Consider the following 20,477-nt stretch of genomic DNA (forward strand, 5'->3'; position numbering starts at 1 on the left):
GAAGCACTTTCTGCCATCCAGGACAGGACCTGCTCACACTGCTCATTTTCTAATAAAGGTCTCCCGCGTGGACCCATTAATTGGGCGATGAATGTGGGGACGCCAGAAACGTGCCTCTCTCCTAATCGCACAGAAGTCGGCTGCGACACACCTGGATCAGGAGCTCGGCCTGTGCCCACACCCTCACTTGGCCCTCCGCGTCCTCGGCCACATCCACGTCCTCTAGGCTTACCCCTACCCCTCAGCATGCTGTATTACCAGTGATTTGATTTCCCAGGCAGGAAATAAATTGGCGCAATCCTGCAGGCCAAATATAATGTTTTCGCTTTTTTGCAAAGGGAAGACCCCACTGCGTATATTCAATGAACAAGAAGTTTAATATCTGTGGTGTGGCTCTCAAAAAGTGTCACACAAGTATAGTGTAGCAGAGTTATTAACTCTAGCAGAGCAGGTATTTACCAGTCAGGAAAGACAATGGCGCTAGGCTGCAGTAAAGCGTAGCTGGTTGCGTCTGATTTTTGTACGTTGTACACACAGCACACACGTACACGCAGACCTTAGGACTGACACAGGCAGGCCAAATATAATTTTTTTCCTTTTTAGCAAAGGGAAGACCCCACTGCGTGTATTCAATGAATAATAAATGTCTTCTGGCCCTGCCTACACAATTCTATCCCTGTAGTATTAATGCCGGGTGCAATGATCTGCACAGCCGGTTTTGAGAAAGAAAAAAAAATGCAACACTGCTAACAGCAGCCTGGACAGTACTGCACACGGATAGAAGTGGCCCTAGAAAGGACCGTTGGGGTTCTTGAAGCCTACACTAACTCCTAACACTCTCCCTGCCTAACCCCCACTTCTGTCCCTATTGCAGGGTGTAATGCTCTGCAGATCCAATTTTGGACAAAAAAAAAAAAAAAAATACTGTGCTAACACAGTACTGCACACTAGTAGATGTGGCCCTGAGAAGGGCCGTTGGGGTTCTTGAAGCCTACACTGACTCCTAACGCTCTCCCTACAGCAGCAGTTTCCCTCAGCTAAGTCAGAAGGCATGTGTGGCGAGCCGTGGGAGGGGCCGATTTTTATACTCGGGTGACATCTGATCGCCCCAGCCACTCACAGCAGGGGGGTGGTATAGGGCTTGAACGTCACAGGGGGAAGTTGTAATGCCTTCCGTCTTTCAATTGGCCAGAAAAGCGCGCTAATGTCTCAGAGAGGAAACTGAAAGTAACCGGAACACCGCGTGGTACTCGTTACGAGTAACGAGCATCCCGAACACCCTAATATTCGCACGAATATCAAGCTCGGACGAGTATGTTCGCTCATCTCTAGTTATGAGTTTCACGTTGGGAAGATAATCTGTAGTAATCCTGTATAGTTCTACTGAATCTTTTTCCATAAAACTGTATATTTTATATACCTCTGCTCATTCTGGGCTGAACAGTTCAATGGGCGGTACCATCGGTGATTGACAGCCATTTCTGTATACACAGTCATACACAGACAGCTGTCAATCACTAATAGCTCCACCCATTGGACTGCTGGGCTCAGAATGTACAGATGTTTAAATGAATACAACAAAAGTTCTACTTACTTTTGCCATAAGCCTCTATATAAGTCTGCTCAGCTCCTCCGGCTCTACAACTTGATGCTTGCAGTTTGGACGGCGTGTTCAAGCCGACAGATTCCCTTTAAAGATTACACTAAGCAGAATGTGAATCGCCACAAGCAGGGAATGCTGGGAGATTTACAAAGTAATGCAGATCACTTCTATATACTACTGCATAAGTAAGATTACACGGATGGGCGGATACACACATTAAGGGCATAGACACCAAATCTTACTTTCCCTTCAAATGGCCTTTTGTGACTCACCGTTTTGGACAAGAAGATGTGCATTTGTGGTGGGTTACTGGATGGAGGGGCTTCTGGTTCGGTTTCCTGATCAGCCTCATTAATTTGTGGTAACGCAGAATTCAGGTCTGAAAAACAAATCCATAGACTTTACAAGGCTATACATATTAATACGATAGGAATGCATTAAAAGCAGGAAGGCGGGGGGGGGGCAAGGGTCATCTACCATAAAGATCTCATAGGTGGGATCCATAAGGTGGGACATCCACCTATTGAAGGAACAAGGTCCGTCAACCCATATTCTGACTGGCGAGACCAGCCCTGCATCAAGGTAGAGGGTAAACGGGAATTTAAAGGGGGTTGTACCAAAATTTTAAGTTATTCCCTAGCCACAGAATAGGGGATAACTTGTGGATCATAAGATAAAAATCGCTGAGACCCCCCACAGATGTCAACAGGGGGTCCCATGTCTCTTGTCCTCATTAATACACCCCCACATGGAGGAGAATGAATGGGGCACTGGTCACGCAAGCGCATCAGAGGTCCATTTGCTTTCAATGGGACTATGGACATAGCTGAGCAGCACCCACTTGAGCATTTCCGTCAACCTCATTGAAATCAATGGCACGCTGACTGCGCACGCACGGCTAGCACACCACTCATTATGACGTTACTGTGGGGGAAGAAGCAACCCCCACAGTGACAGGACGACAGGACACGGGAGCCCAGTTCTCCAGCTTAATGGGGGAAGGGGGGTCTCAGTGGTGTGATCCCCACCGATCAGCAGGTTACCCCTATCCTGCGATTGCGGAATAACTTGCAATTGTGGTGCAAGCACTTTAATCCTCCACCACAACCAACCATGTAGGCTTCTCACCAGAATCACACTAACTTTTCAAGTAACTCCCTTTACCCACTAACGCCACAGGACATAACACAACAGGATGTACAGTTACGTCGTGTGGATGGCACGAGATCAGAAGAGATCCCCGATATCCTGCAGCGGGAGTCGGCTGTTACCAATAGCCAGCTACAGGCATCCTGCATTGCCATTGCTCATGATCATAAGTGTGATCGTATAAATCCCCTACAAAGACAGAAGTGTTAAAAAAAAATAAAATAAAATAAAAGTGGAAAAAGAACCCCTTTGTGTGCCTTTTCCCTTATTAGCATAAAATGGAATGCCTTATCATAGGGATCAGAGCTGGTATGGTGCAAGTCCCCCACAGGGACATAAGTGTAAAAAAAGAAAAACAATGTCATAAAAGATAGTGTAAAAAAAATAAATAAATAAAATTAGGTCTTTGTGCTTTCCCATATTAACAAAGTTTTTTTTTTGTGAATTTAAATCCCACATATTTGGTATAGTGGTATCCGTAACACATGCAATAAATTGAACACACTTTTCATTCTACACGGCAAAAAGTGAAAAAAAAAAAAAAGAAAAAAAAAGGCAAAATGCTTTTTTTTTTTTAGTTTGCCCCTGCCATCATAAAAAAAAAAAAAAAAAAATAAGCTTTACAATATAGTCTTATGTACCCAAAAATGTTACCAACAACAACTACAATTAACCACACAATAAACAAGCCCTTATTTGGCCGCGCCGACAGCAAAAAAAGGATTTTTGGCGGATTTTCATCTCCATTTTTGAAAATCTATAACTTTATGTCCAAAATAGGCCATGTCCTTAAGGGGTTAATATATTAGTTTCTCAATTGCTCTTAAGGGATTATCCAAGACTAGCAAAACTTGGCTGTTCCCTTCCAAAAACTGTGCCACCCCTATGCACAGGTTGTACTTTGTATTGCAGTTCAGCCTCATTCACTTCACTGTAACTAAGCTGCAACAACAGCTATGACCTGTGGACAGGGGTGGCACCGTTTCTGGAAGGAAGCAGACAATCCTCTATGCCGGCACAGCCCTTCTAAGGCAGTTCTGTACTATAACCATGCTCCTATATCCCCAGGCCTCTAGTCTAGGACTCGTGGGACATGTTCCTTTCTGTATGCATTATATTTTTCCTTGTTTACTCCTGTGATTGGAGTTTTCCCTGATCCAGGCAATTGTAGCAAGAGCAGAGTTGTACATAATCGCTCCCACTGGTGATCTGGTGCTCACTAGATCACTGGGGTATATACGGGATCTGCTGAAGTGCAAAAAAGCATTTTATTATATGCCATACAGTGCGGGCCGTTCAGGCGAGACAAGTTATCGTTTGAGTGAGTGAACGAGTGAGTGACGTCAGTTCGCTGTTCAACCTGTTCGAACGAGACAATGTATCTGCCTGTATAAACGAGAAATAGTTCAGATTCGCTGTATTAATGAAGGAGAACGACTCAACGATCGGAATTTAAATGGAACGATAAGTGAACGAGCCAACGATGGTTTAGTCCTGCGTAAAATAATCAATTATTGGTCACTTGCTTGTCTGAACCTTTTTTTTTTTTAAACGATACTCGTTCTGTGTAGAATGCTTTCAGGTGATACCTTGCACAGTTGTGAACCTTCTACTTTTGCGCAATTGTCGCTGTGGCACACACTCAATGCCGGACGTGATGTGGATAGAACTTGAGTCCGTAGTCGACAGATTGGTTTTTGCAATAATTGCTTCCCTGATCTGCAAACACAATGAGAACAATGTAACAGGAGAGGCAGGAGATGCGATTATAGGTTCAGACCCCCCTGAAAGGAACAACCCGAACAAAACGTATACAAGGGGGAGATAGTTATGGTCATAAGTGTCAACAGCTTAAAACCAAAGCCAGAAGAAGATGCGCCAATTTACCACAATGGTGCACGCGGTGTGATAAATTTGGCGCATCTTGCTAGATGCTATTCCATATCTTGGTTGGCTTACTTTAGGCCAATGTTGAGTCCATTCACACAAACGTACGCGTATTTTGGTTGCATAATACACAGCAGTCACGCGACCGAAATATATATATTCCCTGCGTCTTGCGGCCCTTCTGATATTTTTTTGCGCGTGTAAATACGCAGCATATTTCTGTGCAAGATTTCTCTTTAAGATGCAGAAGGGCACATTGCTTAGATGCTCAAATATGCTGGTCCATTGACATCAATGGCCGATGTTGGTGAGTAACATGCAACAAAATAGGACAAGCCGTGTAGTTTTTCAAACCACCAAGAAGTTGCATGAAAACTACTCCTATGTGAATGAAGCCATTGAAGTCTGTGGGTTTGTTCACTGTAATAGAGCAGCTGCGGACCAAGTCACTCACATTCTGATTCACTACATCAGCGGTTAAACTCGGATGTTGCCTCTTCATAAGCAGAAGATTCAGCGGAGCGAGTGAGGAGCGCTGCGGAGACAGAAGGTAACAGATGTAAGTTTGCGGCGAGCGACAGCGCAGCTCATGGCAAGAGTCTGGACTACAGATGCAACGAACAGCGGCTGCCCCTTCACTGCCTAGAACAAGCAATGTGCTCCTTCACTCCTACCAATTGTGAGCTGCGAAAGGTCTACACCCAGAATTGCAGGGATGCCATCATAATTGTGCAGAAGAAGTAAACACATAGGAAATCCAAAAGTATGGGGTCAGTTCAGACCCTGATACTTCAGATTTAAAAAAAAAAAAAAAAAAATATCCATTGAAAAGAATTTCTGTCCATTACCTCCACCCTGTCACAATTCCTGTGGCACTGCACTCTGGGAGGAATCAAAAACTCTGCTCATCCTGGTGCATCAAAGCTACAGGACGGCCATAAATATGAACCTTAAAGGCATTTTACCATTAAGACATTTGCCGAGGACCCCAACAATCTACAGGAATGGAATGCCCCATGTGGAGAGAGTGGCGCTGGGCATGCTCCACCACAATGTTCACTTCTATGCGCTTCGCAAATCCCGTAGTTGTATCGATCTCTACCTCTCCCATAGATTGAGCAGAGCAGCAGCAGAGCATGCACCCCGCTGCTCTATTTATGGGGCATTTGGGTGCACAGTCTCAGGATCGCTGGGGGTCCCACCAGTCAGACCCTTTGTGCTCAGACATTCATTCACCATCCTGTGGATAGAGGATAAAGGTTTTTTTTAAATGGGAAAACCTGTTTAGCCCCTTAAGGATGCAGGCCTTCACCCGCCACCATACTACGATACCAAATTATAGTTTTTTTTAGTGTGCTACTTTTTTTTTTTTTTAATTATTTTCTGTCACCATCTTCTGACAACCATTACTTTATTTTTTCACCGACATAGTTGTGCGAGGGCTCGGTTTCTTGCAAGACGTCGTACAGTTTCCGTTGGTATTTTTTTTGGAGTACATGTGACAAAATACTTTCTTGGAGATGGGGTGACTAATTGCAATTCTGGCTCCCCTCCCCCCAACGACGTTCACCACGTGGGGTAAATAATGCATTTTGATAGATCGGAGTTTAACAGATGCAGCGACACCATGTTTGTTTTTAATTCTTATTCAAATTCTTTTAGAATCTGTAAGGCAGCCAGTGATCTCATGGTGGGGGGCTGTAGGGAACATCGGTTGGGGGATTTATGTTTCAAGAGTATTTATTGAAAGAAAATTTAGACTGTTGGCAACATTACTGCTGCATAGACCCCACATAGGGGGCGACAAGTTTAGCAAGACAGCAGAATTCTTGGCATATAAAGCATCAATTAGCTCTAAAATGAACTGTTATAAACTGGTACAAATTCAAAACTAGCATTGTACAGGGTAAAACAGCGGGAAGAAAGGGGGGGGGGGGGGTGCATTGTGTATTTTTGGTGGTTTATTACCTAGGAGCAGCACATATGGGTCCAAACCCAGAAAAGTCCCTGTGACTGATGAAATAAGTTAAATAACCTTTTTCCAGAGGGTCCGCACTATGGGGCACGCCCACCATGTGTGTAAATGGGTTCCAATGTTGTCACATCCCCTAAAGCAGTGTTCCCCAACTCCAGTCCTCAGGGACCGCCAACAGGTCATGTTTTCAGGATTTCCTACGTATCGCACAGGTGATGCAATTATTGTCAGTGCATCAGGCATTGTCACAGGTGTTCTTACTATAGGAGATCCTGAAAACATGACCTGTTGGTGGTCCCTGAGGACTGGGGTTGGGGACCCCTGCCCTAGACCTCAGGGTAGATAGCATGTATGCGAGCTGGCACCAAATAGGCTCTATGAAGCACCTTTAAGGAAGTCTCAGTAAGACTAACTTGCCAGCCGTTTTTGCTTAGACTCACTGCAATGACGCCATCTTTCTACTGTTGAAGAGGCATTTAAATCTGATTCCCATTGAATCATGTAAAGGTAATTTGTCTTGTTCTGCTTTATTCAGTGCGTTATAGAAATGTGACAACGTGCCTGGGTAAATTGGACAATATTTGCAGAGTGCCTCCAGTGGCTTCATTTCAACCTTAGTCTCTGGGGGAACCAAAGTGGAATACTTGGATAACTCTCCACCACTCTGTTGGGGGTGGCTGGAAATGGTTTCTGAAGGCAGAGAGTGAAGTTAGCCTACCATGGAGCAAGAATTATTTAGAGTAGTTATTTTATTAAACTGCCACTAGGTAAAGCTTGAGGTATCAAATCCTGGGTTTGACAGGAGTGGGGTCAGAGGAGATGGTCCTGAACGAAAAGTCAACTTGAATCGTGCCCTACACCATAGTAAAATTGTGAAAAATGAAAGGAGCTGACATTCTGAGGCTAGTTGGGAGGATGGCCTTGGTCCAAAGCAGGGTTGGCCAATTATAGGGACGTAATTGTATGTTTTCTATGGCCACCCATAGAGGGGAGCTAGTCCCTGCATAAATTGGCGGGATTTGGGCTAGACAGGGCTGCCTTATAGTAATTAAGGAGATTAGGTACAGACAGCCCCCATGATTTTTTGTGCAGAAACATGTTCTTTGATATCCTAGGACGTTTATGGGACCAAATAAATGGACATGATTCTTTTTTGTAGAGCTTAAATGGCCTGAAGCAGGACTGGGAGTGTTCTAAATAGAAATATCATCCTTGGTAAGAGCACCATTTTTATACTGTGAATCCAGCCTATCCAGGACAGGTACGGGCAATCCCACTTGATTAGGTCTTGTCTGAGCTTTTGAAAAGGGTTCATAATTCCACTTATAGATTCTATGTTTGTTAGTCTGATTCCAAGATGGGGTAAATATTGTGGGCAGATGTGAAATTGAAAATTAGTATCAATGAGTTTTTGAATGTGGGGCGGAACATTACAATGAAGTATTTCGGATTTTGATTGGTTTATTTTGATTGGTTTATTTTGAGACCAGATGCCCTTTCAAAGTTCCTCAAAACCGACAACAGATTAGGGAGATAGGTTAATGGCTTTGTCAGTGTCAGGAGGCGGTCATCGGCAAAGAGACTGAGTTTTGAAGTTTGAGAATCCACCAGGACCCCGAAAATGTTAGGGTTGTTACGTATGGCTATAGCTAGGAGTTCTATTGCCAGCGCGAACAGGGCTGGAGAAAGGGGGCAACCTTGCCTAGCGCCTCTTCGTATATTGACAGGAGTAGGCCTGGTAGCGGGGATTTTAAGAAAAGCTGTAGGTTTGGCGTAAAGGGCTATAATAAGGTTTAAGAAGGGCCCCATTCCCGTTCGATGAAGGACAAGTTGTAAGTATGACCACGATAAACTATCAAATGCTTTCTCAATGTAGAGTGTGAGAACTGTTAACGGTGTTTCTTGGGGATTTGCTATGTGGATCAGAGTCAGTATTTTGCGAACACCATCAGGTGCCTGTCTGCCTGGGATAAACCCCACTTGATCACGGTGTACCAGTGAAAGAAGTTTATTAAGCCTGAAAGCCATGATGGATGTGAGGAGTTTGAGGTCAATATTTAGCAGGAATATGGGCCTATAATTAGATGGGACTGTAGGGTCCTTCCCAGGTTTCAGTATAGTCGTTATAAGGGCTAGTAAGAAATCTGGGTGAATTTGGCCTTGTTGTAGGATATGGTTGTATAATTCAACCAGATGTGGGGTTAATAAAGGAGCAAATTATTTGTAGTACAAACTAGTGTAACCGTCCGGTCCAGGGGCTTTACCTCTCTTGAGTTGTTAATTGCCCAAATCAACTTTCTAACATTGGTGTAAAGTGGAGTACTTTTTTGGAAGGGGGGGGGGGGGGGGTTGGAGGCGAGTGCCTGGTCAGGTTTGGATCTTATGTATAGTATTGAGTGTTTGCCTCTCCCTTAGTTTATGCACTAAAAAGGCGGTCTGGATTGTTTGCATATTGGTAATATGTGGATTGTGTCCAGAACAATGCCTTTTCTGTTTTGTGTGTTAAGATGGCATTTAACTCTAGTCTGGAGTTTTTGATTGTCTTAAGTATAGTGAGGGGTGTTGCCTGTATGCTTGTTCTAGTTTAATAATCTTATGTTCCAAATTTATCTGGGCCTGAGTTTTTTTTATGCGGGAGGCCATGGATATTAGTATTCCCCGAATTACTGTTTTGTGTGCTAGCCAGCAAATGTCAGTGAAGGTAGTTTCAGGGCTATTAGGTTGAAAATATTTTGCCATTTCCTGTTGAATAGAAGTAGTTAGTTCTGGGTTAGTTAGTAGAGATTCATTGATTCTCCAACTATATGAAATGCGAGTGCGAGGGGTAAAAAGGAATTCTGAGAGCACTGCATCATGGTTAGACCACGCACATATGGCGAGAGAAGGACAGAAGTGGCAATGATTAAATTGGTAAGAATCCAATCCAATCTGGAGTGATGCTTGTGAGCTGGGAAAAAAAAATAGTGACTCAATACCTCTAATAGCAGCAGTTGGGGGATTTAAATGCTGCTGTCAGAATTGACAGCTGCGTTTAAAGGGTTAACAGTTCCAACAAACCATGCTACTTATTGGAGTTGTTGCGAGTGGGTGCCGGCTGTAAGATACAGCCGACACCCAATTTGTATGGAGCGGGATCGGCCTGCGATCCTCCTTCATACATACCCCAAAGCTGCAGGACCTAACTGTATGCCCTGCAGTGTTAAGGGGTTAAAAAAGTGGTCATACACCTTATTAACCATCTTGTTCAGCTGACAACTATTCTGCCTGACCCCTGTAAATAGGCACATTTGTTCTGGCTGTGTTCTCATTGGGTAGAGGGAAGGAAGCCTCAGCCAGAGGACTAGTGAGGAGAAAGGATTGGGCATGTTGAAATCCAACTTGTTTGACCTTTCCTCCCCCAAACATCTCCCACTGGGAAGAGTCTGAACACCCCCTAAGATATTAGATGACAAGTGACCAGAAACTACCCCATTGCCTCCATTTGTGGAGGTCATCCAGTAACGATTATGTATGGAGAGGAGCATTCTTGAGAATGTCCAACAGTTCACATGCTGGTGACTGGTTTATACAAGCTGCAATGCACAAAACTTCATCATAACCATTTTTCCTTTGGGCCACAATGGTTATTTCTAGCTGTTATAGGGGAGAGTGGAGGGGGGCAAAAAAAAAAAAAAAAAAGGATTTCACAGTCCTTTCTACTAACCTTGGTTTCTTATAATCAGCCTCTTTCAGGTCTTCATTCAATAACATATATACAACGCCTGCACACGGGGCTGGGAACGCCACCAATACCAGCTCAATGACTTATAAAAGATCTCTGGCAAACCTGCAGGAGCCCGGTATCCAAATAATGATCTTTACATTGATCCCGGGCAATTTGCTGACAAATGAAGTCCTTAATCTGGCACTAATTGGGAGTGCTGCATTATCAGAAATTCTGAACCATCAAGAGTTCTGAAGCAATAGAAGACTCACTTCTAAGTGTGTAGAGTCCCCCAGGAAGTAGCAAGTGTCTGACTATCAGACATCAGTGCCTTGGAAGTCAATATTCTGCACACGTCCCACCTACCCTTCTCTCTCGTGGCTTCAGCTTTACGGGTTTCCCTGGAAGCTCCTCCAGATCCTGAGGGGAGAGAGGGAACAAACAACTTTTTATTAAGTGCACATAGGAAGGAAGGGCTTCCACATACGGACGTAGGATTTAATCTAGATATACACTGGCATTGACTGTCAAATGTCAAAATCAGACGTCCTTAAAAGAGGGTCAAACCATTGTGGATTTTAGGGAGACAGTAAAAAGTAGTAGTCTGCGGACTCTGTGCTTGGGTCTAACGTGGCTCTATTTTAGTAGACACTTGGCCTACATGCTCCGGGTTCTGGTTTTGGGTTGGAAGAACAAATTAATCTTTCAGGCTCTGAAAAACTTAGTGGTTTTCCCATTTTCCACTCGGACTGCGCATTTGATTTCAGCATACTAATCTACTTGATCTGCATTTTTCCCCTTTTTGTCTGATCAAGGCCATCTCCCACAATTTTATGCTTTAGTAGCAAATTGTCCTAGGATCACATGTGCAGCAACCTGGACTCAGTGTTTGTTTTTTGTATTTCATTAAACATTATATGCTTTAGGCCTCCTGCACACGGGCGGATTTGCATTGCGAAATCTGGAGTGGGATTCCACCCCCGGTTTCTGCAGGAAATCCAGCCCATGGCATGCTATGGCAATACGCGATTTCCTGCCTATGAGCGGAAATAGATTGTGATTTTCTGTTCGCGGAGAGAAATCGCAGCATTCTGCGATTTTGTGTGGGGCAACGCACAGATGGCTTCCATTGAAGTCAGTGGAAGCAGTCAGTCCCGCAGCCATTCTGCAATCATCATTGCACAATGGTCATGGCAGCCACGTGATCGCCATAGGAATGGAGCAGCGTCCTCTGTACTGCGCATGTGCACTGACCGGCACATCAGCAGCAGAGTAGAAGATGCCAGAGAGAAATCCTGTGTGCAGGCAGCCTTAGGGGTGTCCCCGATTTTGTTTATATATTGACACTCACTTCTTGGCTATACTGTGACTTTAATACTAAGGTAAAACAAAGTAAAAGACAGAATGTTGGAAGTCTTGGTAGTTTTTAATTTTTGACATAAGTATTCCCACCCGGTACTCAGCACTTGGATGAAGCCCCTCTGGCAGTGACTACGGCCTCCAGTCTTCTTGAATGATGCCACAAGGTTTGCACTCCTGGATTTGGGGTTTTCTGCCATTCTGCCCTGCAGATCCTCTCCGGCTCTGTCAGGTTGGATGGGGGCCGTCTGTGGAGCCATTATCAGGTCTCTCCAGAGATGTCCCATTGGGTACAAGTCACGGTCTGGCCGGCCACTCAGGGATAACTCTGTGAATGTCCTTAAGCCCCCCTGATCCATTCAGCTTTCCATCACCCCTGACTGGTCTCCATGCCCTCCCCCCCCAGCATGATGCCGCCCCCACCAGGCTTCACTGTAGGGATGGTATTGGGCAGGTGATGAGCAGTGACTGGTTTACTCCAGACAGAATGTTTAAGATTGAGGTCAAAAAGTTCCATCAGACCAGAGAATCTTGTTTCTCGCAGTCTGAAAGTCTTTAGGTATTCTTTGGTAACTGCAGGTGGCTTTCCTGTGTCTGTTACTGAGGAGGCTTCTTTCTGACCGTTCTGCCATAAAGCCCAGATTGCAGATGGGAGAAGCTTCCAGAAGGTCAACCATCACACAGGATCTTTGGAGCTCAGCCAGAATAACCACTGGGTTCTTGTTCACCTCTCTTACCAAGGCCCTTCGCTGTCTATTATTACTTAGTTTGGTGGGTCGGCAGTTCTAGGAAGAGTTCTAGTTGTTTTAAACTTCCATGTCAGAATTATGGAGGCTGCTGGACTCTTAGGAACTTTCACTGTAGAATAAATTTTTGCAGCCTCCTCCAGCTGTGTGTACACTCACCAGGTCATCTTCAGTCTGGTCGTAGCTTATGTCTGACAGAAAGGAACCGCAAGACTCTTCTACCATGGACAATCTAAGAAAAACACAAAGAAAAAAAAAATTAAATAAATAAATTAGATCAAATCAGGCCAGCCTTGTCTATGGGTTATACAGTTCAGCTTCATTTGCTGGAATAAAATAGGATTTGTGAAACCCTTTTCAGGACCCCATTCCGCTAATAAGCAGTTCCTGCTCTGGCGGACCTGGATTTCCACACACCTTAATGGCCAAGATGACTATTGGCTCAGTTACAGATTTGCAAATGTGGCAAGCCAGCTGGCAACCGCTTCTCTCCCTCCGTCTGCATTGGACAAGTTGGTGTAGACTATGGCCGGCTTCAGACTTTAGTACACGTTACATCACTGCTAATCACCAGGTGAAACAGGATTGGATGGGCGAATACCAAACCTGCCGGATGCTACCAATTAAGGAAGCCTGGCATTGGAATGTGGATCTCTGGCTGTCCCACTGAAATGGCTAGAGCCGTGGTATTCATGTGCAGCCATCACTACATTCATTCAGGGACCCTCCAGAGGCCCATTCCCAGGATTGGTGGGGTCCCAGCAGTAGAACCCCAGCTGATCAGCAAGTTCTTCCCTGTTCACAGGATAAGCAATTGTGGGGGTAAAACTGCGTTAGAGCAAATGTCCAACCCTTGATCGTTTATCGCAATGGGTTCAACACTGTACACCAACTAATTTCCCAATATAAAAGTTTATAGCAGTCAGTGCTTTAATTACCCAAACGCAGATAAAGAGGTAAGAGATAACATGCAGGTCGCCTGCAGCTGCCACTAGGCGGAGCTGAGGAGAACACTGCATAAAGATTTAGAGATTTCCCAGGACAACAAATCATAGGCTGGTACAGTTAGAAAGGACCTCCAGGGTCATCGGGTCCAAACCCCTGCTCAATGCAGGATTCACTAAATCATCCCAGACAGATGTCTGTCCAGCCTTTGTTTGAACACTTCAATTGAAGGAGAACTCACCATCTCCCGTGGTAACCTGTTCCACTCATTGATCCCCTCACTGTCTAATATCTCATTTGTGTCTCCTCCCTTTCAGTTTCATCCCATTGCTTCTAGTTTTTCCGTTGTGCAAATGAGAATAAGGCTGATCCCTCTGCAGTGCGACAGCCATTCAGATATTTGTAGACGGCTATTAGGTCTCCCCTCAGCCTTCTTTTTTGCAAGCTACTTGCAAACTTACTCCAATTTGTTGATGTCTTTTTTAAAGTGGGGTATCCAGAACTGGACCCAGTATTCCAGATGAGGTCTGACTAAGGAAGAGTAGAGGAGGATAAGGACCTCACGTGATCTAGACTATGCTTCTCTTAATACATGCCAGAAGTGCGTTTGCTTTTTTGGCTGCTGCAGATGGCTGAGACATGTTCAGTCTATGATCTATTAGTATACCCAAGTCTTTTTCACATGTGCTGCTGCTTAGCTCAATTCCTTCCATTCTGTATGTGCTTTTCCCAATATGTAGGACTTTGCATTTCTCCTTGTTAAATACCATTCTGTCAGTCGCTGCTAGAGATGAGCGAGCATACTCGATAAGGCAAACTACTCGATCGAGTAATACTTTATTCGAGTACCTGCCTGCTCGTCTCTAAAGATTCGGGTGCCAGCAAGGGGCGGGGAGGAACGGAGGGGAGATCTCTCTCTTCCCCCCGCTCCTCCCTGCTCACCGCCGCAACTCACTTGTCACCCGCGCCAGCAGCTGAATCTTTAGAGACGAGTGGGCAGGTACTCGCTAAGGACAATGCTCGCTCAAGTAGTTTGCCTTACCGAGTATGCTCGCTCATCTCATGTCGCTGCCCAATGTTTAAGATTGCCTAAATCTTTTTAAATACTCTTCTCTAGTGTTAGCTATCCCTCCTAGCTTTGTGTCATCAGCAAATTTGATCAGTTTCCCCTCAATTCCCTCCTCCAGATCATTTATAATAATGTTGACCAACACTGGGCCTAGGACAGAGCCTTGTGGTACCCCACTTGATACATTCTTCCAGTTGGATATGCAGTCATTTATGACCAGAGTACAATCACTCAGCCAGTTGTGAATCCACAACTGGCTGAGTGATCACTGAGCAATCAAGAAGAGAGTACTGACTCAGCGGCAGTACTCACCTCTTAAAGGGCCCACCGAGTCCAGTTCGCACATCCTAGTGCTGGTGCAGGAAGCTGCTGCTGTTCATTTTTCACTGCAGTCAATCACTGGCTTCAACAGTGAACAAGCAGCAATCACTGAAGTGATTGCAGCAAACACACGAACAATGAATGGCATTTACTGCTGCAGCACTGGGTAGCGGTGTTTGAATGAGGATCATTTAAGGAGGAGTGTATGACTTTTTTCAGTCCTATAAAGCCTGTTTAAAGCATACCTGTCATTTCAGAAGATGTTGTGTATACACGAAGAATGGTTTATGGGCAATATATGACCTCTATGCCAAATGTAGCAGTTTTTCCATTCTGCAGGCTCCATCTCCAATTGTCAGCCATCTCTGTGGGTGCAGACAAGCTGCTACAATGTCTCATGCACTACACACAGAAGAGGAGATTCCCCTCCCCTATCTGACACACAAACAGGAGCATGGAGGACATGCTACAACAAATCCAGCTCTGGGGAAGAGAACCCTTTCTAGAGCTTTCAGCAACAATGGCCATCTAAGCATCACTTACACCCTGTGACACACAACCCTTTAACACAGATGGATTTTAGTTGACTGGTTAGTGCAGGAGCAGTGGCTCACCGGGGCAGAAAAAGCCATTTTTAGTTATAGGATATGTAACAACGCTTTTCTCTTGTACTTCTGTAGCGCTTTGTTGAAAGCATACACTGCATTTAAATAGTTCCCAATGAAAGAAATGAGGCTTCATTGTGTTTCATGGAACGGTTTATGTTTGAAAGAGTCCCTACTAATGTTTTGAAGCTGCCCTGTGCCTATACAGTACCTGTTTCCAACACCAGGAGCGGTAGGATTGGAGCGGTGCCCCCCAAAGAACGCCAAAACGGAGTCGCTAAGAGGTGCCACATTCTCACCGTCACTCTGAAGAAGATCCCCGACCAACTGCACCTGGCGTTCCTGTTTTAAAGTACATGAAAAAGTTTGGACCAGAATCTAAAGGGCACAGATTTCCAATAATCTTTATTTATATAGCGCGAACATATTCCGCAGTGCTTACATAGACAGGTGGAAGAAAAAAACAAGACCACGGTTACATGTAGTAATCAATTGATGGAAACAGTAGGGGGGAGGGGCTCCAACAAGCTTACATGCTACAAATAATAGGGTGATAGACGGTAAAGAGGCTGCAGATGCGCACGGCAAGGTGGAGAGTGAGGGATGCTAAACACAGACAATAGTCAAACTGAGCCGAATGTGGCCACATCGGTGTGGCTGCACGGGACGGTTTATTGTGACTGGCAGGGATTACAGTCAGTAGGACAGGGAGCATGTTATCAAATGGAGTATGGAGGGGTTTGGTTTAGGGGATATGGTATGCCTTCCTGAAGGGGAGAAGGTGACTTTCTCCACCGCCGTTCAGCACTTCTAGAGCACCGCCGGATGAAGCGCATCTGAGACATGAGCCAGGGTTGCCGCGGTCTATATTGGATGGCTTGAGTCACAGGGGGCACCGCTTCATGCAGGGCATGTTTGAGAACGGTATTGTGATGTGCAAGCCAGGTTGGGGCAAGACAAGACAGACAGGGGACAGAGAGGACTGTAGGGTCTCAGCAAAGTTTTGGTTGTGAACAGCATGAAGGTTCCTGAACGTACGGTGGGTAGGTGGGTCTGGAGAGATGTTAGGGAGCTTGACAGAGAAAGAGAGGAGGTTATGATCTGACAGCGGGAGAGGGGAGTTGGTGAAGTGGGAAGCAGAGCAGAGATGGAGGAAGACCAGATCAAGAGTATTGCCAGCCTTGTTAATGGGAGAGGCTGCGAGTTATGAGAGACCACGGGAGGTGGTGAGTGATAGAAGCCGAGAGGTGGAAGGGGAGACGGGGGGAGGGGGGGGGGGGGGTCATTTATGGCGATGTTAGAGTCCTAAGATGAGGGTTGTGATTACACAGAAGAGGAAGTGTGGGAGCCAGGCGGCAAAGTGGTCCAGAAACCGGCGAGTAGCACCTGGGGGGGGCAGTAGATAACTGCTCCTCGCATGGACAGCGGATGTAAAAGTCGTAGGGCATGTACCACACACGATGGGAAAGTGAGTGAGGGTACCTAAAGGTGCATTGCAGGGAGAGAAGAGAGTCTACTTCTCCACACCAGTTTTCCGGTCTTGGGGTATGGGAGAACTGCAGGACTTTGTAAGACAGTGCAGGGGAGGCCGTGTCAGACTGCTGTATCCACATTTCTGTAAGAGCTAGCAGGTTTAGCGATTTAGCAGTGAAAGTCGTGGATGGTGGGGAGTTTGTTGCATGCAGACTGGCAATTCCAGAGCGCACATTGAAAGGAGAGAGGGGAGGGTATGCATGGACTAGTACTAAGGCTTGAAGGGTGTCTGAGGCAGGTGGTTGGGGGTAATAGTAAGGATCACTAAAGGGTGGACCAGGATTGGGAGAAATATTCCCCGCTGCTAGTAGCAGCAGGATGGAGAGGGTGAGCAGGTGGTTAGGAGATTTGTTAGGGTGGCTGTCACGTTTCTCAGTATTGAGAGTGAAGAGCATGTGAACTGTGCATGGGTAAAGACAGTAGGGAGGGGCCGATATGGATAGAATATAGAGGGCGGGCGGTAGCGGGGGGGGGGGGGGGGGGGAGGGGGAGAGAGATCTCTCTTCCCCCCCCCCCCCCCCCCCCCGAGAAGGCAGTTACTCGAGATGAGCGAGGCTCGCTCGAGTAACTCACCTTACCGAGCTCGCTCATCACTAAAATATATATTTATACACACACTTTTTTAAAATTTATTTTCAGGCATACTTAACTTTTCAGAACAAGCTGCTGTACGTGCACATCAGGAACACCACTATCTGACCATTATACAACTTGCATCCTATATTTTTCCCCAATTTCCCCCTCTGCAGTGGGCACATCTGATTCTCAATCCTTTTAGGGCTACTGCAGATACTGGCCTCTCTAACACACAGATATATCACCACCCAACAGGAGTGAACAGTAGTAATGAGCAGTATAGCTGTTAATTAGCAGCAGCAGATAACTCCCCATTAGCCCCTGCAGCAGGTTTGTCTCCCTCCCCTCAGTGTGACCCTTTCCTGCACATCGTGTCTAATGCTGTTAGCATCATCTCTCCCATCAATCCTTTAAGAGCAAGCAGTAGGCAGCACGCTAGGAGGAAGGAAGCCCCCTAGTGGCCAGCAAGAGTCATAATTGTACATAAATAGCAGTTTTAGGAGATATCACACTGGCTGTAGTAGAAGCACAAGTTGTTTGAAAACTTAGTGACCCTTTAAAGGAATTGTCCTCCATAGACTCTACGAGGGTAAACAAAGTTTACCACAGTCTGCAGTTGAGTCTCCGCCTTCTGGCGTCGCTTCATCTCCACATCCACCTGGTTGCGGGCGTGCTTCAGCTTAACTTCCAGCGCCGAGTTCTCGATCTCACTCCGCATCAGAGACTGCTGCTTTTCCTGCAGCTCCTTCTCCGATTGCTGCCATTTCCGCCTTGTTGCTTCAAAACTTTGAGCGATCCGGATACAGTCTGAGAAGAGACAACACAAAGTATACCGAGGACAAAGTTAAGTTATCACCTCTGTTTTACCTGCTTCTTCATTAATACATCAGTCTATGAGAGGTGCATAAATGCGCAATATGCTGCACAACTCCATGGGGAAAAGAACACATCTGGAACTCATTAGCTAAATAGCCTTTTAAGTCAGGAGGGGGGGGGGGGGGGGGTTCCCATGTGATTATGTCCTGTGAGCACATAAGCTACAGTAAAACACGCAAAAGCACCCCATTCACGAAGAAAACATGTTGCGCTTAGGCGAGTGTTGTTGCACTCATGCGAAGCGGTCACAACAGGAGCGGTCTAAGATCAACCCCTAATGACGAGGTCCTTTCTGCTTCCCCCCCCACCCCCAGTTAAAAATAAATAACTCCTTCACTTATCCATGCTGTATGAGGGCTGCTTTTTGCAGGACAAGTTGTATTTTTACAATGGTACTATTCAATATACCATATAATGTACTGTGTAACACAAAAAACTTCCGCTATCTTAGTGTTTAAACACTCGAGTGTTTCTTGCGACATTCATCATGCGGGGTAGATAATGCATTCGTTTGATAGATTTGACTTTTACAGACGCAGAGATGCCAAATATGTATTTGTTTTAGAATTTAGATTTTTACTGTAATTATAGCAAAAAGGGAGGGAAGGGTTGGGGTTGGAATTTTTTTTTTTTTAATACTTTTTTTCCGTCAACAATTAGTAACACTTTATTGTTCTTATTTTTCTTTTTTATTCCCCCTGGGGGACCACAACTTGCAATGCTTTGATCGCTCCTGCAGTATAGTGTAATGCCATAGCATTATATCATACCACTATCGGACAGGCAGTCTATTACACCACACCACAGGGATTGCTTGATTGCATTCTGCCAGGACAGCGCTGGGGCCTTTCAGAAAGCCCCCCGGCTGCCAGAACACCTGCACAGCTCCCTGCAATCTCCTCGCAGGGGGCCCCCTGAACACTGTTTGGGGGATTTGCCGCTGTCAGAACTGACAGCAGCATTTAAGTAGTTAATAAACAGCAGTCGCCTGCGCTGTATGAACAGACGTCGCCCCACGATCTCCCTTTATACATACCCCGACCACAGAGGACGTAACTGTACATCTTATAGCGGGAAGTGGTTAAAGGGGGTTGTCCAGTTACAGACATGGACAATACTTTCAAGTTGCAGCCATCGATGGAACGTCGGCCAGTTACTGGACAGCCCCTTTGACTGGGGGAGGTGGATCACACAGACAGCAGTGATTACTGGGGGTGGGCGTCTTCTCTACAGCAAGTGACACTCACACAGCCATTCCTAAAAGTAAACCAATCAGCATCTTCAGGGCCGCTAAACCCCCATCATGCGGTCATAGAGCAGGGATTAACTTCTATATAAGCGTCTGTCTCAGCATTATCTAGACAGTTAGTGCGGACTGCAGCCCTTTAATATGTTCTGATAAGTATTCATAGAAGTCACAGTGCATGCGAATCCCTTAGGTGAGAAAATGCATTTGAGCCTTCTCTTAGCTTGTTTAGCAAACAAACAGAAAAATGAAAATCAAAAGTAAAGTCAAAATTCCAATTAAGCGAAGTAACCCAGCCCCAAGTATATCAGAGCCCCCTATACGTACAAGTCTCTACCGGCTTTGATACTGCCCGCTACGCGCAAGGATACAACTAGTATAATACTGCCCGCTACGCGCAAGGATACAACTACTATAATACTGCCCCCTATGTACAAGAATACAACTACTATAATACTGCCCCCTATGTACAAGAATACAACTACTATAATACTGCCCCCTATGTACAAGAATACAACTACTATAATACTGCCCCCTATGTACAAGAATACAACTACTATAATACTGCCCCCTATGTACAAGAATACAACTACTATAATACTGCCCCCTATGTACAAGAATACAACTACTATAATACTGCCCCCTATGTACAAGAATACAACTACTATAATACTGCTCCCTTATGTACAAGAATATAACTACTATAATACTGCTCCCTATGTACAAGAATATAACTACTATAATACTGCTCCCTATGTACAAGAATATAACTACTATAATACTACCACCTATTTACAAGAATATAACTACTATATTACTGGTCCTATATACAAGAATATAACTACTATAATACTGCCCCCTATGTACAAGAATATAACTACTAT

The 20,477-nt window shown here is 45.2% G+C and overlaps 1 protein-coding gene across 1 annotated transcript in view; it reads right to left on the reverse strand.

Moving 5' to 3' along the window:
• The window catches only part of LOC136576313 (rac GTPase-activating protein 1-like), a 47,943-nt gene that overhangs the window by 17,835 nt on the left and 9,631 nt on the right, over nt 1-20,477 (reverse strand). Inside the window, exons 3-9 of the mRNA XM_066575506.1 lie at nt 18,076-18,278; nt 15,574-15,704; nt 12,582-12,654; nt 10,684-10,737; nt 5,094-5,174; nt 4,342-4,471; nt 1,876-1,982 (exon numbers count right to left, since the gene is read on the reverse strand). Of these exons, the coding sequence (XP_066431603.1) occupies nt 1,876-1,982; nt 4,342-4,471; nt 5,094-5,174; nt 10,684-10,737; nt 12,582-12,654; nt 15,574-15,704; nt 18,076-18,278 (779 nt within the window). The remainder of the gene's footprint in view (nt 1-1,875; nt 1,983-4,341; nt 4,472-5,093; nt 5,175-10,683; nt 10,738-12,581; nt 12,655-15,573; nt 15,705-18,075; nt 18,279-20,477) is intronic.

Source organism: Eleutherodactylus coqui, chromosome 8 (assembly GCF_035609145.1).
Source record: "Eleutherodactylus coqui strain aEleCoq1 chromosome 8, aEleCoq1.hap1, whole genome shotgun sequence".
Classification (NCBI taxonomy): Eukaryota; Metazoa; Chordata; class Amphibia; order Anura; family Eleutherodactylidae; genus Eleutherodactylus; species Eleutherodactylus coqui.